The sequence below is a fragment of the Danio rerio genome, chromosome 4, assembly GCF_052040795.2.
Source record: "Danio rerio strain M-AB ecotype USA chromosome 4, GRCz13ab, whole genome shotgun sequence".
Taxonomy (NCBI): domain Eukaryota; kingdom Metazoa; phylum Chordata; class Actinopteri; order Cypriniformes; family Danionidae; genus Danio; species Danio rerio.
In genome coordinates this window covers 43,205,715-43,229,238 of record NC_141024.2, presented here as the reverse complement: position 1 = coordinate 43,229,238, position 23,524 = coordinate 43,205,715, and the positions used below count along the sequence as shown (strand labels likewise).

The 23,524-nt window shown below is 43.3% G+C and overlaps 2 protein-coding genes and 1 long non-coding RNA gene across 4 annotated transcripts in view; all 3 read left to right on the top strand.

The window, feature by feature from the left end:
* LOC101886199 (uncharacterized) overlaps nucleotides 1–23,524 on the top strand; it is an 883,799-nt gene that overhangs the window by 266,239 nt on the left and 594,036 nt on the right. The gene's annotated exons all lie outside the window — the stretch shown is intronic.
* The window catches only part of LOC148680967 (uncharacterized), a 663,035-nt gene that overhangs the window by 316,592 nt on the left and 322,919 nt on the right, over nucleotides 1–23,524 (top strand). The window lies entirely within an intron of this gene.
* Nucleotides 79–21,424, top strand: LOC148680989 (uncharacterized). 2 transcript variants are annotated; one of them, XM_088650300.1, is made up of 3 exons: nucleotides 79–5,971; nucleotides 7,337–7,396; nucleotides 9,400–21,424. In XM_088650300.1, exon 3 carries the CDS (start codon nucleotides 9,561–9,563, stop codon nucleotides 11,259–11,261), a length of 1,701 nt encoding a protein of 566 aa, XP_088506426.1. In that variant the 5' UTR covers nucleotides 79–5,971; nucleotides 7,337–7,396; nucleotides 9,400–9,560; the 3' UTR covers nucleotides 11,262–21,424. The 2 variants fall into 2 exon arrangements, with proteins under 2 accessions (XP_088506426.1, XP_088506425.1); XM_088650299.1 differs by lacking the exon at nucleotides 7,337–7,396 and having other exon boundaries at nucleotides 79–230.

The window sequence follows — 23,524 nt, the reverse complement described above, 5'->3', positions numbered from 1 at the left end:
CTCATATAAAGAAACTGTTGAAGCAAGTGTTTAAGAAAAGTTATTTTGTTTCTGTTCATTGTTTTGTTAATTTTAAACAGAATAAAGTGTCCAAACACAGAGAAAAACTCCTGCTGAAGCGACTGATCTACACAATGTTATAAAGATGGCGTTTATTAAAGAGGAGAGTGAAGATGTGAAGATTGAAGAAACATTCACAGTGAAACAGGAAGATCCGCAGGAACAAACAAGTTAGTTTTTATTCAGATATATTTTAATAATAAGAATACTAAATTAAATCCATCTTGCAGCCCTGAGTGTGCTGCTTAGTTCTCCTAAATCCACATAAGCACTCATTGAAAGACAAGAATGAGTTTCTTTTGTTACTTGTTCTCATGTCTTTAGTCATTATTCTATGTATTATTAGTCCCGTTTTCTCTACCTTCTTAAGGTTATTGCTTTTCTTGTTCTCCTACTGTGTGTAAAGCGCCCTTGAGCACTGGCGCTATAAAAACAATACATTTAAATAAAGTTTAACCGAGCTGACGACATTTGACCTACAGTGTTCTCATAAAAGATATCTGCTATTACAGTGATAGTGTTGGCTTGGTACTTTCTATTTGCATATGTCAGGTTGATCACAATTCCCTTTTTTTCATCGACTTCTTTATAGGTTTAAACTTGTTTCTAGTAGTTGTTACTAGTTCTCATAGATAGTATCAGAGTTAGAATTAAACCTTTATTACAATAACTAATTATCAGGGCTATTGTGTTTAAACAGGGTTTCCGCTGAGTCTTAAAATGTCTTAAATTCTCAAATGTTTTAAAAAATCTAAAATTTGGCCTTAAAAAGTCTTAAATTTACTGTAATGTTGTGTTGTAGGTCTTAAATCTTTTTTAAACAAGTCTTCATTTTCCTGTGTTCATGTTTTGTTACCCAATCTGGTCAAAACTCATATAATCACCAACAAGACATTTTAACTCTGTTTATCATAATGATAAGGACTGCTGAGGATATCGACCTGGACAGATTGTTGTGCATAGGTTTAGTTTAATATAGTTTTTAAAACTTTTAAAACATTTGTTAATTTGTTTTTTTTATTTTAAAGAAAGTTTATTTTGGGAAAAAAGTGTGTGGATCCAAGTCGAGCTCTCTTGTTTTTACACAATATTTATTATTTATTATTAATTATTTATTTATCTAAAATATTTTAATATTGGTATCATTGATCTATTATTGTGTTATTAATTATTTTATATAAAAAATATTTTTTTGATAGGACAAATAACAACCTTTTCTTCTGGGCCATTTGAAAAATTCCTTAGTCTAAAATTTCATTTATAATGGTCTTAAAAATGTCTTAAAAAGTCTTAAATTTAACTTGGTGACACCTGTAGAAACCCTGATTTAAAGTATGTCAGAAAACGTGGATGACTCTAATTTTAAATATGCTGAATGAAATAGACACTAAAATAATTAATTAGTATAAAACATTGTACAGTTTTCTAAACTATATGATGTTGTTAAGTTCATCAGTATTGACCATATTCTTCACATACCAGCAGGCGCCGCTATTGGAATCTTTTTGCTTTTTAAAGAATACATTTTTAGATCCTTAAAACAGTGTAATGCTGCTTGTCTTTGATCTTGCGGGGGAAACCGGAGCACCCAGAGAAAACCCATGCCAGCTCGGGGAGAACATGCAAACTCCACACAGAAATGCCAACTGACCCAGCTGAGGCTCGAACCAGCAACCTTCTTGCTGTGAGGCGACAGCACCACCTACTGTGCCTCCTCATCGCCCGACAACACTGATTTATTTGCATATTTTTTATGCGATATTCCAGTTTTGCAAATAAATTTAATTGGGATTTTTGGATGGAAACATAGCTGTAAGGTTTAGAGTTTACGCTGCTATTCTGAACCAATAGTCGGAAACAGAAAGCAGTTGAAGGATGGCGTGTTTAAATCCATTATTTATCTGACTCCATTGTAATTAATCTGACCCCATCAAAGTTGTTATTATCATTGATAAAGAGAAAGAATCTCAAAGCTTAAAGCAGGTAAAGTTGTTTATTAATTTACATGTTTGAATATACAGACAGTAGAATGAAACAAACTAGCATACTGTATAAAGAAATTAGCTGTAACATATGCACTGCTGAGCATATGAGGCTACGCAGCCGTGTGCAGGAGATGCAGAGTAAAAGCCATTCTCCCAGATCAACACTTACCTTTACGTATTATACCCTGAGAAAAGCATTGTTAAAGATGAGTGAAACTCAACCCACAAAACCAGCTGAACATGAGAGAGCACAGTTGAGGAGATAAAGTGGGTGAGAACATTATCATACTCTCCTCAGGCCATGACTCAACAATAGTAAATATATTGTATATTGAAATACAAGCAATCAATGTCTCTGTTGATTTTAGCACTACAATGCTTAAGTCATAAACTGTCAAATGACACCAAACATGATAAAGCTATTTGAAGGAGGATCACAAGCAGATGAATTTTGCATGGTGAAAAGCACATGGTTACTGCAAGCAAATGGCAGAGATGTGTACTGGAGCTGTGATCAACTCTGCCAAGCCAGGAGGACCTATCGCATGCTTGCAATGTCTCAGAAGTCCTTGATTAGCATAGAAGGAATATATAATAGAAGAATATCTAATTTTTTCTCATCCTGCTTACCCATTACCTACATTTCAGTCACACAAAGAACAAAGTCACGTACGAGAAAGGCTTGTTCTTCTTTAATTAATAACTAGCTTAAATTCACAGACCTTCGACAGAGACATGTACCGTAACTAGATTAATGGGATTATTACTCTTCTAAAAACTGTTTTAGTACTGCTTACATTCTTATTATTCAACTATTTTAATTGATTTTTCCAATGTCTTCAAATTTTCCACAACACACATCTTGAACAACAAATTAACATGGTACATAGCTACAGACATACACCCCATAAAGAAAAAGGGTGAAAGATAAAAATAAACATAAATTAATTAATAAAAATAGATAAAATAAATTAGGAAACTAGGGACAAACTCTCACCAAGGATATAATAACCTCTGAGCGTTCAATGTAGGAGAGGAAAGGCTGCCAAACCTCTAAAACTTTTTTGTAGAGTCTCGGATGATGTACTTAAGGTGCTCGAGTTTAGTTTATCGAGTTTCGATAACAATTCTAATATCCAATGTTTGTGGGATGGTGAGTTTGTTTTTTCCATCTTAGGAGAATCAGGCGTCTGGCCAATAAAGAAGAAAAGGCAATGATCTCTATTACATATAGATGAAAATGATCTAAAAATATTGGCCCAAAATTTATGTAATCTAGGGCATCACCAGAACATCAGATCTGCTGGCTCCAAACCACATCTGGGGCAAGATGAATCTGACCCTGTATACATTTTTGCCAGCTTTCTCCTAGATAGGTGAAGCCTAAGAAGCACCTTAAACTGAAGAAGACCATGTCTAATACATACAGGGGATGAGTGTACCAGTTCTATGGCATATTGCCAGGCTGTATCTGATATTTCTAGTCCCAGTCTGTCTTCCCATTTTTGTTTTATACAATTTAGGCAAGGGGAGGCAGTTCTTTAGACCACTTCATATAACATGGACATCATACCCCTTTGATATGAGTCCATATTTACCAATTCATCTATCCAACATGCTTATGGTTGGTTCAGTGAAGGAGAGAAGTGTTTTTTAACGAACCTATGGACTTGAAAGTACCTAAAAAAATTGTCTCCAAAAGAAGAGCTTCATTAAATACCTTGCACAACAGTGGTGTTAGCTTGGCAGTAAACTTCTTATAAAACTCGGCCGGAAGCCATCAGGGCCTGGTGCTTTTCCGGTTTTTATTTTTTTAATTGCATTTTCAATTTCAGAAGGTGTTATATTTCCTTCTAATGCCAACTGATCTGAATCACAAAGGTATGGCAATTCTAAATAATTGAAAAAGCTCTCAATACGTCCAATTTGGTTTACCTCAGAGCTGCAAAGGGTTTTATAAAAGTGTTTAAATTGATCATTAATTCCCTGTTAATCAGTAATAATACTGCCGTCTTCCTTACTAACTGCTGCTATAAAACCAGCTGCTGAGGATTGTTTCAGTTGGTAACACAATAACCTGGCAGCTCGTTCACCATGTTCATAATGAATCTAGCGTGATCTTATGTGGAGATCCTCTGCATTTTCACTTGTCAGGGAGTCATATTGCGCTTGCAGAAGGAGTCTTTTCTAATGGAGCTCTTCGGAAGGTGATGTTGAGTGTAGCTGATCAATTGTATTATTTAATTCATAATCTGTGTAAGCCATTTTGACATTCTTTTTTTTGCGCTAGCTTGATATTAAATAATCTGTCCTTTTATAAATGCTTTCAGAGTATACCATAGGATGCTCAAACTTATCTCTGGGGATTCGTTTAGCTCAAGGAAGAAATAAATTTAAGCATCAATAACTTTTACAAAATCGTCGTCTGCCAAGAGTCTTGAGTTAAACCGCCATGTATGTTGGAGGATTCCATTGCCTGAAAACACAGCTTTAGAGAGACTGGACAATGGTCCGAAATAACAATACTACCATACTCTACTGCTGACATTAATGCCCCATTCACACGGGGCTTCAGCGTCAACGCTTGACAGAGGGCGTGTCTGAAGTTGGAGCTGACGTGATCGTCATAGCAGCGTTAGCCAATGAATTTAGTCAGCAATAGGCCACAGTCTGAGCTGGTGTATTTGCATACAGCGATCTGTCAGCTGATGCTTCCATCGCCGCTTGAAAAGTTGATCAAGTCCCAACTTTTGCAGCGAACAATGCCTCTGAAGCAGCGTCGACGAATCCACAATGCAGTTCGGCAACGCCTGACGTCACCCATTTAAAGTGAACGGGAAGCGTTGACGCTGATGCCCCTTGTGAATGGGGCGTAAGGGAAGTAACTGCTTGTCCAGGAGAAAATGGTCAATCCTGGAATAGGTTTGATGCACAGGTGAATAAAATTCAGGAGGTTCGCCTCCTAAAATTAAATTGTGTGTGTCAAGACTAGGCAAAATTGAAAATAAATCACTGAAAATTTGTACATTGTCCCAATTAGGAGCATACACATAGGCCAGGACCACAGACATGTTAAAAGTTTAGATTATTATGTATCTGCCATTTTTATCCAGCACATTTGACTCAATGACAAACTGTACATTCTTATGTATGAGTACAGCAACAACCCTACTTTTGCTATTTAAGTTTGAATAATATATTTGTGTATAGCCTCCTCTATTAAGTTTAGAATAGTCATTTTTCAACAGATGTGTCTCCTGCAAATATACAATATCAGATTTGAACTGATTTTAATTGTTTCGTTTCACTGGGTGATTTAGCCTCCGCACATTCCAACTGGTAAAGTTTGTCTTTACTCCACCCATTTTATGGGCTGTTGAAAACATTTATCAGAAGCACCCGAAATGTATCTGTGGGTTTTGTATGTAGGGGGATGTGTGAGGGAGAGAGAGGAAAGAAAAAAAAAGGAAAAAAAAGGTGTGATCGCACATACACTTTTATAAACACGAAACAACACTAGATTGAAACCTTGGTGTAAACTTACACACACTTCCACCTACTCACACTCTTAGCTAGCTGACCATGTGGGACCTCACGTATAAAACAAAACCATTTGAACAGCGCTTGATGTTTTACGACAAAACGACCTCATTACTGACAAAATATACTTGGGAACTAGAAATAACAACAACCAACATGCGCTATAGTGGTTATTTAAAAGTTAACCGGAGAGCGACATTAACATTTGTATTGTCATTCACAGCCCAGTGTACTGTTGTCTTTATTACAGTGGCTTTCTTCAAAATATCCTCTTTTTCGGAAAAGTAGTGGCATTTAATCACGAAGGCGCATGGCGGTTCCTTGTCATCCACTGGTTTGCTGCATAGAGTGTGGTGTGCCTGGTCCAGAAGAGGAGTCTTCTCGAGGTTTAGTGTATCTTTTAGAAGTATCTTGCATGATTATATGCTGTCATGGCTATAATATATATTTTTATATATATATATATATATATATATATATATATATATATATAAATGTTGCTATAATAAAGGCCAATGAAGAAAAAATGGCCATGAATATCAAATCACTTTTATTGTCCCATCATCAGCAGCACGTGTGCTATGATGAGTGAAAAGCTTAGGTGCTGGCTCTAGACAGTACAAAATACAGACAGTGCAAATATAACGACTGTGCAAAATTCAGATAGTACAAAATAATTTGGCAGCATTATAATTGTTGACAGCGATATGTATAATGAATGTGTGTACCCATAGTTGTAGGCAGTATTGTTTTAGGTATGTATTGGTTAAAGTGCAGTGCATGCCACATATACATGGTGTGCAGTGAGGGGTATTAAGTGTTCATCAGCCTGATAGTCTGAGGGAAGAAGCTTTCCTTTAGTCGGCTGGTGCGCGACCGGATGCTGCAGAACCATTTGCCTAAGGGTAGCAGAGAGAAAAGTCTATGGCTTGGGTGGCTGGAGTCGCTTATAATTCACTTGGCTTTCCTCATGCACCGCCTAGTGATGTCGTGATGGGAGGGAAGCTCACCTCCTACTACGCGTCCAGCAGTTCACACAATCCTATGTAGGCCTTTGCGATTGCTGCTGGTGCTATTTACATACCAGGTGGTGATACAGCCACGCAGGATGCTCCCCACAGTGCAGGTGTAGAACGAGCGGAGGATGTGAGGGCTTATTCCAAACCTCCTGAGACGCCTGAGGAAGAAGAGGCGTTGTTGTGCCTTCCTTAGCACTGCGTCTGTGTGAGCAGTCCATGTCAAATCCTCAGCAATGTGTACTCCAAGAAACTTGAAAGCGCTGACTCTCTCCACTGGTGTCCCGTTGATGGTGATGGGGGTGTGTTCTCTCTTCTCCCAGCTCCTTGGTTTTGCTGATGTTGAGTGAGAGGTGGTTTTCCTCACACCACTGCGTCAGAGTGTAAACCTCCTCTCTGTAGGCCATCTCATCATTATCTGTGATTAGGCCCACCACTGTCATCAGCAAATTTAACGATGACGTTGGAGCTGTGTTTGGCTGTACAGTCGCATGTGTACAGGGAGTACAGGAGTGGACTGAACACAACTCTGTGGATCATCAGTGTGGATCAGGTCATGTTGTTCATTCTGACCACCTGGCGTCTGCTTGACAGGAAGTCCAGGATCTAGATGCACATAGAGCTGTGTAAACCCAGAGCTTGGAGCTTCACCACTAGTTTGGCAGGCACTATAGTGTTGAATACTGAGCTGTAGTCCACAAACAGCATTCTCACATATGTGTTTTTGTTTTCCAGGTGAGACAGAGCAGTGTGCAAGGTGAAAGCAATTGCAACATCAGTGGAGCGATTATTCCTGTAAGCAAATTGCAGAGGGTCAGTGTGAGCAGGCAGTACAGAGCAGATGTGCTTTTTAAACAGCTTCTCAAAGCACTTGCTGAAGATGGGTGTCAGAGCAACTGGACGCCAGTCATTTAAGCATGTAATTTTAGATTAAGTCGGTTATGGGCACAATAGTAGCTGTCTTAAAGCATGTGGGAACCACAGACCGAGAGAGCGAGAGGTTAACGATGTCCGTGAAAACCCCCGCTAGCTGGTGTGCGCATGCTTTAAGTACACGTCCAGGGATGCCATCTGGGCCGTAGCTTTCCGGATGTTCCGGAAAGATCTCGTTACGTCTGCTACAGAAACAGAGTGTGCTGGCGGTTTTGGTATCGGCCGCGGGAGCGCACAGTGTGTAGGTGCTGTCCTGGGCTTTAAAGCAGGTGTAGAACAAGTTGAGCTCGTCCAGGAGAGATGCAGAAATGTTTACAGTGGCGGGTTTGTTACTTTTAAAGTTTATGATGTAATTAAGTCCCTGCCACATACTCCTCCCCTCTACCTTGTACCTCTGTATTGATGTTTTGCTGCTTTGATAGTTTACCTGAGGTTGTAGTTTGCTTGTTTTTGTTCCTCAGCATTTCTGGATTTATAAGCGGAGGTTCACACTGATAGGGCTGTTCGAACTTTGCCATCAATCCATGGTTTTGGGTTGGGGTAGATACGAACAGTTTTTGTTGGGACCATGTCTTCTATACACTTTCTGATGAAGCATGTAACGGTGTCTTGAGTAAACTTTAATGTCGCCATCAGAAGCTGCCCGGAACATCTCCCAGTCCATATGATCAAAACATTCTTGAAGTATGGAACTCGATTGGTCCGTCCAGCTTTGAAACGTCTTGAGGGTGGGTGGTTCCCGTTTCAGTTTCTGTCTGTAAGCAGGCAAGAGCAGAACAAAAGAGTCATCTGATTTGCTTAGCGGTGGGCGGGGGAGGGATTTGTTGGCTTCCCGGAACGGAGAATAGCAGTGGTCCAAAATTCGGTCACCATGCATGTTTGTGGTGATATGGTGATAGTATTTTGGAGTGATTTTCCTGAGATTGGCATTGTTAAAGTCCCCTGTAACAATAAATGCTGCCTCTGGGTGTGTGGTTTCCTGCTCGCTTATGCTCCCATTCAGTTCCCTAAGCCCCTGCTCTGTGTTGGGTTGAGGGTGGATGCAAACATCTGTAATTATAACAGCTGTGACCTCTCTTGGTGGCCAGTGTGGTTGGCACCGAAGCATAAGGTATTCCAGATCAAGAGAACAAAATGATCTAACTGGATGTATCTAACTGGACCCCCTCGTTCGAGTTGCAACATAAAAGAGCTTAGACAACAAAAAAATTATATATGCAACTTATTTAATATACACAACTAATAAAACAACAAATCAAGAAACAAACAAATGTCTAGGGGAAGATGAAGAAAATAACTAACTTTAACTACACATATAAATAATGCCAAACAAAACCATAAGGTTGCCAAAATAAAGAGATGATCTTGATGCAAGGACGGCCAGTAGCCACACTATCCTACAGAAGCTAGCTCACTCTCGCATTTATATGCTTTGAACCAATTGGGGAGCTACCATGGCACCTTAACAGGATCTGCCACATCCAAACTGGAATACCAGGGTCGTCACACCATTTACACCTTTCAAATCTGTGTCTTATCAATGTGACCAAAATTACTTTTATGATCAATTATGTAAGAAACTCTGAAAACTAGACTGACAGCGTTTCAATTTACAATGACTTCTATGTTAGGCGACTATGACACAATTTACATTGTAAAAGCTGTAGATAAATAAAGATGAATTTAATCTGCTTAAATGTGTACATGTTAATGACTGAACAAAATATGATCCGATTTTATTTTACATTTAACATGCATCAAAATAAGTGTGTGTAGCCAATGTTTCCAGTGTCTTTTTACTTTTCAGCTTTTGATGAGAGATTTTTAGACTTGATGAAAACTAAACTTTTATTTATTTATTTCAGACCTAATTGAAGAGAATGAGAGGAAAGAGGAGGAACATGTCAAAATTGAGGAAAAAACTAATTTACAGACTGATGGTATTTTGAAAAGGAGAGACAAGAATTGTTTCACCTGCACTCAGTGTGGAAAGATTTTGGCAAGCAAAAGCAAACTTAAGATTCACATGATAATCCACACTGGAGAGAAACCATTCACATGCACTCAGTGTGGGAAGAGTTTCCGCCAAGCATCATCACTTAATAAACACATGAGGATCCACACTGGAGAGAAACCATTCACATGCACTCAGTGTGGAATAAGTTTTAACTGCTCATCATACCTTAAACAACACATGAGGATCCACACTGGAGAGAAACCATTCACTTGCACTCAGTGTGGGAAGAGTTTCAACCGCTCATCAAACCTTGATCAACACATAAGGATCCACACTGGAGAGAAACCAATAACGTGCACTCTGTGTGGGAAGAGTTTTCGCCAATCATCATCCCTTTCTAAACACATGAGGACCCACACTGGAGAGAAACCATTTACTTGCACTCAGTGTGGGAAGAGTTTCAGCCAATCATCAAACTTTAATCTACACATGAGGATCCACACTGGAGAGAAACCATTTACGTGCACTCAGTGTGGGAAGAGTTTCCGCCAAGCATCATCACTTAATAAACACAAGAGGATCCACACTGGAGAGAAACCAATAACGTGCACTCAGTGTGGGAAGAGTTTTCGCCAATCATCATCCCTTTATAAACATATGAGGATCCACACTGGAGAGAAACCATTCACATGCACTCAGTGTGGGAAGAGTTTCAGCCAATCATCAAACTTTAATCTACACATGAGGATCCACACTGGAGAGAAACCAATAACGTGCACTCAGTGTGGGAAGAGTTTTCACCAATCATCATCCCTTTATAAACACATGAGAATCCACACTGGAGAGAAACCATTCACATGCACTCAGTGTGGGAAGAGTTTCAGCCGATTATCACACCTTAATCGACACATGATGATCCACACTGGAGAGAAACCATTCACATGCACTCAGTGTGGGAAGAGTTTCAGCCGATTATCACACCTTATTCGACACATGATGATCCACACTGGAGAGAAACCATTCACATGCTCTCAGTGTAGAAAGAGTTTCAGCAACTTATCATCGCTTTACAGACACATGAGGATCCACACTGGAGAAAAACCATTCACATGCACTCAGTGTGGGAAAAGTTTTCGCCAATCATCAAATCTTAATCTACACATGATGATCCACACTGGAGAGAAACCATTCAAATGCACTCAGTGTGGGAAGAGTTTCAGCCAATCATCACACCTTAATCAACACATCATGATCCACACTGGAGAGAAACCATTCAAATGCACTCAGTGTGGGAAGAGTTTCATCCAATCATCATCCCTTAATCAACACATGATGATCCACACTGGAGAGAAACCATTCACATGCCCTAAGTGTGGGAAGAGTTTCAGGAAATCATCGTCCCTTAATGAACACATGATGATCCACACCGGAGAGAAACCATTCACATGCCCTAAGTGTGAGATGAGTTTCAGCCAATCATCATCCCTTAATAAACACATGAGGATCCACACTGGAGAGAAACCATTTACATGCCCTAAGTGTGGGAAGAGTTTCAACCAATCATCACACCTTAATCACCACATGAGGATCCACACTGGAGAGAAACCATTTACTTGCACTCAGTGTGGAAAGAGTTTCAGCCGACCATCATCCCTTAATAAACACATGAAGATCCACACTGGTGTGAGAGCGTATATGTGCTTGAAGTGTAAGAAGACTTTTATTACAGCTGAAGATTTGAAACGGCACCAGAGAATTCACACTGGGTAAAAAAACCTACAAGTGTTCACAGTGCAGTAAGAGGTTTACTCACTCACAAACCCTGAAAACACAAGAGAGGATTCACACTGGAGGTAAACCATAGACATGATCAGTGTGTACAGAGTTTCACAAATTTGGGGAAGCTTAAGACATGGGATGGTTTCCGGTATGGCATCAACAGGTGTTGCAGAATAGAAAGAGCGCTCCCATACACACTGGTATTAATCCTATTTTTACATCATATATGATAACCTAAACCATGTTTAAATAACATGGAGGGGGACAAAAACAAAAAGGCTTGGACAAAACAACCATTGAAACCTAAAAAAAAACTAGAAATCAACAGATGAAAAATCAGAGACAGACGGGATAGCTGATAGCCTGTAAGCTAGCATTCCAGCAATACATACAGACATCAAAGTATTCCAGATGGATATTAAATTTGATTTAACCGCCTTCCAAGATTCTCTCGCAAAAGATGTGAAAATGGAACTAAGTAACTTTAAATAAGAAGTCAATCAAAAACCGGATGGCCTGATCACGGACCTTAACGCAACAGCAGAAAAGGTCAACGTAGTGAGGAAGCGAGTTGGAGAATTGGAGAACGTTGCTTAGATGAAAGAAATTCTTGGTCAAACCATACAAATTAAGAAATGAAGAAAACTAATAAGAGAAACTGTTATATCTAGAAGCACGCTCCCGTAGAAATAATATTCAGATTTTTTGAATCCCGGAAGGAAGCAAAGGGAATAATATCCCAGACTTGGTGGAAATGTTTATCAAAACGAACTGTCACTTGACGAAATAGATCTTAAAATCCAACAATGTCAACAGAGGCATCAAGAGATCTGAAAGAAAAAGGACTAATAAACAGCAAAGAAGAAACTATTATAGGAATCGTTCGAGGTTACAGAAGTAACCCTTCCGGAAGTGCCATAAAGTGGATGAAATCCACGAATGGGAGGATTCGGATCAGAAGCCGCTTGTCTGGAGAGTATTGAACGGGCCAATGAATGAAATTAATTGGCAGCGTAAGCTTGCGCAGGTGTGCGGCATCTGCAATTATCTCAGCATATAAGCACACCTGAAGCTAGCAAACGCCATCCTTTTAAGCTGAAGAGACTTTCAAACAGCTAAGGGACAGTCATTATGGCGACGGAGTATGGCACTTCCGTTCCCCTCCTCGGGGAACGAAGGGTTACTTCTGTAACCTCGAACGTTCCCCTTCGGTTGGGGAACTTCAGTGCCATAAAGTGGATGAAATCCACGAATGGGAGAAGTATGGAAAGCGCCATAATGACTGCACCATACCAACGCCCCCGATGAGGAGATAGTCAAGCAAGCGTGACGCACCCACATCATGGGAGGCGCGGTCCTCCAACGTGTCCCTGGCCCTAATTTATCCTACTTCAACAGACGTTTTACGGATTTAGATATATTTTTTGGGAAGTCGTGAGCATCTAGATAATTCTAGGAAATACGACAGTACGTTGGGAAGCGTGCAATCCCGATAGGGAGGACGCTGCGGAGGCCATCCGTTACCCAAGGGGGGATAGATGGCAGAATTTACATATGGACTAGCCCTAAAAAGGGGGAGTACGCATAGCAAAGAGTGGTTAGCAGAGAGGGAAGACACGGGTCCGCCCAGGGGGGGAACTTAACCGTGGCGGAATAAGCATATGGGATCGCCTAGTGGGGATCACGCATAGCAGGCACCTATACCCAAAACGCGGGCTGACCAGCGGGCAGACCTACAACGTAGTGGGCCAGCAAGTGACTCCTCCGCTGAGTCAGTGCTGGGGGCCATGGAGGAATCTGCAGGGCTCACCTGACGGGGAACTTTACTGACAGATAAAAAGGCGCACGCACCTCCGTGTTAGGGAGAATGGCGCAGCAAGCGTGTTTCAACACCCTACCGAGTTGTTTCCTCAATCACCAAAGGGTTACCTAATACCCTTGAGAAAACCGGCTCCACTCACAGATTGTAAAACCTTGCAAATGTGTTGGGTGTCGCTCAGCCCGCAGCTCTACAGATGTCTGTTAGAGAAGCGCCGCGTGCACGCGCCCAAGAGGATGCAACGCTCCGAGTGGAGTGTGCACGTACTCCCGGGGGACACGGCTGACCTCGACTCGAATAAGCGAGTGAAATGGCATCCACAATCCAGTGGGATAATCTTTTTTTCGATACGGCACTACCCTGCTGCCGACCGCCATTACAGACAAAGAGCTGCTCAGATGATCTAAAATTCTGAGTACGGTCCACATAAATGCGCAGAGCGCGAACTGGACAAAGTAAAGAAAGGGCTGGGTCTGCCTCCTCCGGGGGCAGCACTTGCAGGTTCACTACCTGATCTCTAAAGGGGGTGGTAGGAACCTTGGGCACATAACCGGGGCGGGGTCTCAGGATGACGTGAGAGTAATCCGGCCCGAATTCCAGGCACGAGTCACTGACCGAAAATGCCTCCAGGTCCCCGACCCTCTTGATGGAGGCCAACGCAACCAGCAGAGCTGTCTTCAGGGACAGAAATCTTAGAGATACTGATTCGAGTGGCTCAAAGGGATCGGATCGCAAACTCGTGAGAACGAGGGCGAGATCCCAAGAGGGCATGAGAGGGGGGCGAGATGGATTAATTCGCCTAGCCCCCCTAAGGAACTGGATGACAAGGTTATGCTTTCCCACGGTGCCGCCAGCTACCGCGCTATGATAAGCGGAGATGGCGGCCACGTAAACCTTGAGAGTGGAGGGCGACAGCCTGCTGTCCAACTTCTCTTGAAGGAAAGAGAGCACAACACTAATCTGGCAATTTCGGGGGTCTTCTCTGCGAGAGACGCACCATTCAGTGAATAGACTCCACTTCAGGGCGTAGGCGCGCCTCGTGGAGGGGGCTCTAGCCTGAGTGATGGTATTAATTACCGCAGTCGGTAGGTTACATAAGTCTTCCTCGCGTCTAGGGACCACACGTGGAGGTTCCAAAGATCGGGGCGAGGGTGCCAGATGGTGCCCTGTCCCTGAGAGAGTAGGTCCTCTCTCAAAGGGATCTGCCAGGGGAGGGCCGTCGCGAGGAGTGAGAGCTCTGATATCCAGATCCGGTTGGGCCAAAGGGGCGCAATTAGCAGAACCTGTTCCTCGTCCTCCCTGACCTTGCACAGAAACTGCGCGAGCAGGCTCACTGAGGAAAACGCATACTTGCGCATGCCCCGAGGCCAGCTGTGGGCCAGTGCATCCGTGCCGAGAGAGCCCTCGGTCAGGGAATAAAACAACTGGCGGTGAGCGTTCTCGGGGAAAGCAAACAGATCGATCTGGGCCTTCCCGAATCGCGCCCATATCAGCTGAACAGACTCGGGGTGGAGTCTCCATTCTCCAGGGCGAAACAGCTGTCGTGAGAGCGCATCGGCTGCACGATTGAGCGTGCCTGGAACGTGAATGGCGCGTAGCGATTTCAGCCGCGGGTGACTCCAGAGAAGCAGACGGCGGGCGAGCTGAGTCATGCGGCGAGAGCGCATACCCCCCATGCGGTTGATATACGCCGCCGCCGCCATACTGTTCGTCCTGACCAGCACGTGTTGCCGCTCCAGCACCGGTAAAAAGCAGTGGAGAGCGAGGAACACTGCCAACAGCTCTAGGCGATTGATATGCCAATGCAACTGGGCACCCTTCCACAGGCCCGCAGCCGCATGCCCGCGACACACGGCCCCCCAACCTGTGTTGGAAGCATCTGTTGAAACAACAACATGGCTGGACGCCTGTCCTAGAGGCACACCGGCCTGTAGGAACGAGGGGTCGTTCCAAGGGCTGAGGGCGCGGCGACACAGCGCAGTAACCGAGACCCGGTGTGTGCCCGCGTGCCATGCGCGTCTGGGGACCCGATCGTGAAGCCAGTGCTGAAGTGGTCTCATATGGAGCAACCCGAGCGGCGTGACGGCGGCTGCGGATGCCATATGCCCCAGGAGCCTCTGAAAGAACTTGAGTGGGACCACTAGTTTGCTGTCGAGCTCCCTCAGACAGTTCAGCAACAGGCGATCGCGTTCCTTGGAGAGGTGCGCTACCATGGTGATCGAGTCCAGCTCCATCCCGAGAAAGAAATCCTCTGCACGGGGGCGAGTTTGCTCTTTTCTCGGTTGACCTGAAGCCCTAGTAGGCGGAGATGCCGAAGCACCTTGTCCCTGTGCATAATCAATTGCTCCCGCGAGTGGGCTAAAATCAGCCAGTCGCCAAGATAATTGAGTATGCGAATGCCCGCGAGCCGAAGGGGTGCTAGGGCACCCTCCGCGAGTTTGGTGAAGACCCGCGGAGACAGAGAGAGCCCAAAGGGGAGGACCTTGTACTGCCACGCTCGACCCTCGAACGCAAACCGCAGAAATTGCCGGTGGCGTGGAAGAATGGAGACATGGAAATACGGGTCCTTCAGGTCTATAGCTGCAAACCAATCCTGAGGACGAACGCATTGGAGAATGCGCCTCTGCGTGAGCATTCTGAACGGCAGCCTGTGCAGACAGCGGTTCAAAACGCGCAGATCTAGGATTGGCCGTGACCCACCGCTCTTTTTGGGTACGATGAAGTATGGGCTGTAAAACCCGCTCTCCATCTCGGCTGGAGGAACCGGCTCGATTGCACCCTTCGCCAGGAGGGCAGCAATCTCCTCTCGCAAGACAGGGGCTGACAGGGGGTTGACCCTAGAGAAATACACGCCCGTAAACTTGGGGGGCCGTTTCGCGAACTGAATCGCGTAACCGAGTCTGATTGTGCGTATGAGCCACCGCGAGGGGCTGGCCCGCGTTAACCAGGCAGGCAGAGCCCTCGCTAATGGAGTCATCGCTACAATCGCTACAATCGCTGACGTACCAGCGGTGGGGCAGCGCGGAGTGGGTGTGCTGATCCGGGAAGCACGAGGGTCCCGCGGAAGAGCTGGAGGAGAGCGATTCGCTCTGGCTTCGCACCCTGACTCCGGAGAGGGGGCTGGAGGGCTGAGGGAAGGGACCGTCCCCCCAGCGCTCGTGAGCCACTGGCGAAGCACGTAGAGTCTGCGAGCCGGAAGGCAGCGCGTCCCGGACTGGCAGAACTCGTGCAGTCACATCCGGGGAAGGGAAAAAGTGCTCTTTTACTGATGTTTTGGTGGCACTGAAAAGTACCGTTGTTATCGGGGCCCCGCCCTCCAGCGGGGAAAGAGCAAGTTTCCTCTTCTCCGGATGGCCTGTCTCAGGGACGCTTCGCGGTCCGTTTACTGGACTTAACGGCGCCCTGGGCAGGAGGGGCTGCCTGCTTTCGAGGTGTAGGCCGCGCCCGCTTGGCCGGAGGCGCAGGTGGGGGCAGGGCAGCACTCGTTGGCGGGCGCCCTCGGCGAGGAACAGCGGAGGTGGATGGCTCGGCCGGCGGAGCGGGCTTACGGCCACGCCGATAGATGACATTGCCCATCGCATCCGACTGCTCTTTCACCGCCTTGAATTCCTGGGTGAATTCACCGACGGTGTCGCCGAACAGGCCAGCCTGGGATATGGGCGAGTCAAGAAAGCGAACTTTGTCAACATCGCGCATATCGGCCAGGTTTAGCCAGAGGTGGCGTTCCTGAAACACAAGTGTGGACATCGTCCTCCCCAGCGCACACGCGGCAGACTTAGTAGTCCGAAGAGCATAGTCGGTCGCGGTGCGCAGCTCATGTAATAAGCTTGGGTTGGACCCGCCCTCGTGCAGCTCGGCCAGCGCCTGCGCTTGGTAGCGATGGTAGGTGGCCATCGCGTGCAAAGCAGAAGCAGCCTGGCCCGCAGCCTTATAAACTCTGGCTCAGAGGGAGGCAGACAACCTACAGGCTTTGGACGGGAGGCAGGGCAAACCCCGCCACGTAGAGGCGCCGCGCGGACAAAGATTGACCGCGATAGCGCGCTCCACTGACGGGATCGTCTCATACCCCCTGGCAGCTCCGCCGTCAAGGGCGGTGAGGGCGGAGGTACACGCAGCACGGGCAGAGAAAGGTGCCCTCCAAGACTGCGTGAGCCTACTGTGCACTTCCGGGAAGAAGGGAATGAGAGGTTTCGAAGGCTTCGCCTTCTGGTCCTCTACGTAGCACCCATCTAGTCGGTCCGGCCACGGAGCTGGGGGATAAACCATCTCCAACCCCACGGCCGAAGCAGCCCGGGAAAGCATGGCTAACATGTCCGCTTCAGGATCCGATTTGACAGCGATCACCTGCCCGGAGGGGGCGAGCGGGTCCGGATCTTCGTCGGACAGTGAAAGCCCACCCTCCGATGGCGCGGAGGACATCTGATCTCCGGTGTCAGCGAGTGTGAGAGCTACCATCTGGTTAGACGGATCACTCCCACTACCCGAAGCTTGGATGGAGCGCCGTGAGGAGCGAGAGGTCCGCGAGCCCGTGGGCGGCGGATTATCTCCCGCTGGAACCCTCAGATCTGCCCGAGCGCCCGCTGCTTTTTTAGAACAGGAGGCAACTGGGGTGGCTCGCTCTCTTGCGAAAGTTAGCCGCGATCTTAGCTGTGCAACGGTCATGGCATCGCAATGACGACATGAACCGCCCGCGAGCACCGCATTAACATGCTGGACCCCCAAACATGCAATGCAGTGATCGTGTCCATCATCCGGAGACAGGAAACCCCCGCATCCAGAAACGCACAGTCGGAGCGCCATCCTGAAAAGGACGTGCTGCACGACTGTGTTGCTCTTTTAGGAAAGTTTGCAACAATACGCACCGCTCTGGAGGACCGGACCCAAAGAACTGCAGGCAAGGGAGAAACCCAGCTCGACCGTCTGCCAGCGCGAAGACCAACTCTGGACCGGGAGACACACTCGTTCGCTCTGAAGTGCTGAACAGCAAGAGGAACCCTCATCGACTCACTCAGAAAGGATCTGAAGCGAAAAGGATGGCGTTTGCTAGCTTCAGGTGTGCTTATATGCTGAGATAATTGCAGATGCCGCACACCTGCGCAAGCTTACGCTGCCAATTAATTTCATTCATTGGCCCGTTCAATACTCTCCAGACAAGCGGCTTCTGATCCGAATCCTCCCATTCGTGGATTTCATCCACTTTATGGCACTGAAGTTCCCCAACCGAAGGGGAACTCTGGGAAAGAGAAACAAAGATCTTGACAAAGTTTGGAGTGACATCAAAGAAAAGAATTTGAAATTGAATTTTAAAGAGACAACACTAGCTCCATTTGAAAGAAGGGTAAAACCTGACAGATCCTAACAAAGAACTCTGAGAGACTGGTAAAACTTCTTGACTTGATTCAAAGATAATCGACATTTAAATCGTTTGAAGGAAGAATGGTATTTAACCGAACTGACCAACGACACAAGATGAACGATTAAAGCACACCAAGACTCGAGTCATTGAGTAACATACTGGTAGGAAGACATAAAGGGATTCTATTTTATACATTTAAAATTCCTTGCTATAAATAGAAATATTTCACTTGAAAACCTAACCAAAAATACAAGAATATGATATTGCCAGATATGGGTGCTGAATATATTTGTTAACATTTTTTGTGCAATAGGCACAGCAAGGAGGGGCTCTTTAGAGAAGGAAGGCTTTCACGTCACATTCAGAAGTTATTTAAGACTTCAAGGTTTGGAGACCTTTTTCGTAATGTTTTTTTTTTTGTGGTTCAGGATATTCATATTTGTGTTTTTTTTTTTTTTCGTTCCGGTCACCGTGATCTTCGCAATAACATCTGATTATAGTATATGCAAAAACAGGAATATAGAGTAATTACTTTGAATATTAATAGGTTACTAAATCCAATTAAAAGAAGCAAACGTGGCTGAAATGAAAAGAGAAAAGCAACAGATAATCTTCTGGCAAGAGACACATCTTTCTGATACAGAACATAAGAAATTAAATAAAATGGGATTTTGTGTTTGCTTTTCCTCATATAATAATGGTCGTATTATGGTATTATGTATTATGGTCGCGTCTGCTAAATGACTAAATGTAAATGTAAACTATCAATCAAAACTAATAATAACCATAGAAGAAATAAGCAACGCTATATCAAAACTTAAAACATCTAAAGTACCAGGCATAGATGGCTTCTCTGCAGAATGGTATAAAATATTCAAAGAACTATTGATGTGAATGCTTTTTGAATGCTTTAATTATACCTTACATGAGGGTGACCCCACCCACCCCCCAGATCCTGGAGAAAAGCTATTATATCTGTGATCCCAAAAGAAGGAAAAGATCCACTAGAGTGTAATTCATATAGACCTATTTCAGTACTAAATATTGACTATAGACTCTATGCATCTGTACTAGCTAAACGATTAGAGGACATTCTTCCAGACCTAATAGATACTGATCAAACAGGTTTAGGTTAAAGGGTCATGAAACCCCCCATTTCAGCAGGATGTTTTCACACCTCTAGTTTGGAAAAAGTTAGGAAAGTGGGGGTGTCTAGCTTTGTTTGGGTTGGAGTGTCGGGGGAGGAAAAATGGGCAGGGTTTGAATAAAAATGGGAGTTGCCATTTGGGCATGCGCTTCTGACCGAGTACAAACAAACACACACGCAGGGGAGACGTGTGTTTAATGACAGTGGGATGTTTGATACCGCACGTCATATAAGAGAAAAAAAGCCTTTGCCTTTCTCTGTAACTCAGATGCACTCAGGAGGTCAGAAAGCGTGTGTGTGTGTGTGTAGACTATCCTATCACAAAATGAGGCGAAAATTCAACACGACGGTCGGCAAAAGTTTGCTTAGTGTTCACGTTTAGTGTTTACACACAGAGAGCAGCATTTACAGATCTTTCAATATTGTAGTGATATTAACGTACTGTAAACTAAGTAACTTAGAAATCTTTTTGACTAAGGTCTGTCTTTAAACACTGAAAGAGTACAGCTGACTATACGAACTATAACTTTGCCATCTGAATGAACAAAGAAAGGGCGCTGATCGCATACACTTAATCTTGAATGATAAACTTGAATGATACTGTAGATTTTGTTAATAATTTCTATACATACAAATGAATCTGTAGACAGGATAATCACCACATGCTGAAGCTGCGTCTTTTTTAAAGGAGACGAGCAGCAAATCCGGATCTCGCCATAGATGAGAAATGCTCTCGAGTAAAAAATGTTCCAAACAAACACATTTCTGCCGCGCGTCGCATCTACGGATCCACGCGCGAGTCTAACAGTACTCGCATAGAGAGAAAATGAAAACAAAACCTTCACATTACGAAAGCAACACTGGCGACCCGTATCTCCAAACAATTCTTATTCTTTTCCCACAACTTTTGGCAACACGATGTGTGTTGTCTCTCTGCCGTCTGAACACTGTTTCAGGTACAGTCTAAGAAAGCTAGCATGCATATTAATGATAATCATAATAGAGCGCTGATTGGTTTGAACCAAGCCATACTCATGAATGAATGCAATGCACTCAGAGAAATAATACGGGACGCCTTGGTACAGATGTCCAGTCCACACGCTGGAATACACGCTATTATGTCATGGCTGTGACGCAGCTTCAAAAATTAGTTTCAAACCGGTAGTACGAATTTGCTCGAAATAACGCAAAAACAACCAATTGTCACTTTTTTGTGAAATATATGTGTCCTAATAGTGTTTTTAGCAGTGTGGGACACATATACAACTGTCAACAGCTCAAAAAATTTGTTTTGGTGTTTCGTGACTCTAAATGGTTGAGAAGAAAAGTCCCGTTTTAGTTTCATTGTTGTGCTTTTATTTTATATATGTTTGGAGCCTGTTGATCTTTGACACGTAACCCTTAACAAAATTTTCTACAGCAACATTTTATCAACGATTAAGCCCAGATTGAGCCCAGATTGTATTTGGTGACCTTTGACACTTGTATGTCTTTTTTGTTTCCATTTTCCTTTAAAAATGTCTGTTTGTCAGTTTGCTTGTTTTTTTGTTGCGGTTTTGTTTGTTTTGATCTAAACTGTTTTGAAAAAATAAAAAAAATTAAAGTCAGCTCATGTATCATCATCATCCTGACGCAAACTCACAGCGTTCAGCGTGTAGTTTTGCTGCTGTTAGATAAAAAATAACAGCTGGTATTCATGTTCAAACACTCTAAAAATAATTCTATAGGCTGGTCTGTCTTTATAAATAATGTCTTACATTTTACAATGAATTCTGTCCAAAATAAATTGACCTTTTTTCTCTTTTGCTAAAATAAATTCTTATTGTATTTGACTGCGTACTGTCTTGTTTTAATTAGCCTTAATTGCCTTATTCTTTTCAAAGAGCAGCTTTCATACAGAGCCTGTTATTTTAGTGTTTTTTCCAGGAAATTGTGGATATTTGTAGATTCCTTCTTTCTTGTCCTCGGCTGATTACATGGAAAAATGAAAATGACAGGGAAAAATTTGGAAGTTGATCATTGAGTTGTTTTTTCCTGTCATTTTCCTTTTCTTATTTATTTAAACTATCACATCACTTTTCTGGTGAAGGGGAAACAGTGTTGTACTTATCTGAAAAAGCTTTAAGTTTTAATTAATGTAGTGTATTTTTACTTTTAAATGATTGCATGTTTTTAAATGGAATATATAGTTTAAATGATTGTTAATTATATCCCAACACTGTGTCTGGGTTTACACTTTTATTTAGTTTAAAAAGCATATGAATCCACTGAAACAGAACTTTGTGACTCTGCGTCATTTCTGCAACTTTTAAGAAGAATGTGAAATAACAGCACAGTTGAACTGACTGTATAGACTGACCGTATAGACTGTATATATAATAGTAATATCAAATAATAACTACACTTAAGAAAATAAACAACTCCAGTACATACAAGTGCAACCAAATGAACAAAATCTGAACATTAATCAAACAACATAAAGAAACATAGGTAATGTCTTAAATTAAAAATTAATCCTAGGATGAATATACTATAGCTTTGAAGAATTAACATGCCTGGTTAATTCTCGGCAGGGAGGTCCATGGCAGCTGACCTTAAAAGCCTTGATAATCTGAAACAAAAAGAAGACGACAACCAGAAAGTGCACAATAATTTGGTTGCAACTTAAAGATGGGTGGAAGGGAGGGTTACGAGCAGTTTGAGCGTACTTACCAGGCTGTAATTCCACATGTTGTAGAGAATCCAGAGAAAGCAGAGAATATAGAGTAGCCTACTCACACTTTCACTATTGCATAAATGAAACTTACAGTTCTCTGCAAGTAAAGGTGAATGGTTTGTAAGGCCCACTCATTCAGCCTATAACAACCAAGTCTCTATTTGCAGAGCAGTGTTTGTGCTTTTCAGTGCAGAAAGAGTACTTCAGGGTGAGAAGAGCAGTGATGGTTGTCCAGAGAGAGAGGAGAGAATATGGCCACAGGTGGAAACTTGGAGTTGGACTTGTTAGAAGTGAGTATGGGTAATGGAAAGATGTTGTTTCACATCCAGTCCAATTCCAACCCTTTCCTGACAAAAGATCTCCTCTTTGAGCCATAATCATAGAATAACTCCTCATCACTCAAAATGTATTTTGTAGCAATGAAGAGAATGATGTCTCTATCATTAAGGACATACAGCCTTTTGGTGAAAGGGTCTTTTGGTGAAAACACCATCGCTCTTGTCAGGGACGGGCCTGACAGTCGGCCCTTTCCAGCGTTGAGACAACATCATTTTATGCACAAAACTGCTGTTGATAAAGTCCAACCTAACAACAGGCTTCCACTGCTTCAGAACCACTGCAGCATGTGGGACGTTTGACATCCACCCTTGTTTGTCCATCCAGTGGTTTATTTTGGACTCTGATGGCTGCTGTCCAGCAAAGTATTCCAGAAACACAAAACACATCAGTATTTGACTAGTTCCACTCAATTTCACTGTTTGCGTCATTAATCATATTGACATCAGACATGAATACAGAGCCACAAGATACACAATATTATTGTAGATTATAAGTGAGCTGCTCTGGTGGAGAAGGTAAAGTCGAGGGCAAAGGATGCATGATCGAGATGCATGAACTATTGGTTTCCTAGCTGATCTTCTTCTCAGATTATAAAGTTTATTGTTTTAGTTCCTGACAATTATCATAGTCATGTTTCGTGGAATTGCATAAGTTCTCAGGTTCTGATATTATGGAGAGCCATCCTTACATTCTAATAAATTGTAACTGTTTTAATAAAACTGTTGTAATAAAAAGTGTTTTTTGGGCATTTATCCAGCGTATTACAATAATTCCTGAATGATTTTTAGAGACTAAAGTAATGAGGAAAGCTTTGATCACTAGAATAAATAATATTTTAAACTACATTCACATGAAATACTGTGCTTTAAAAAAAATG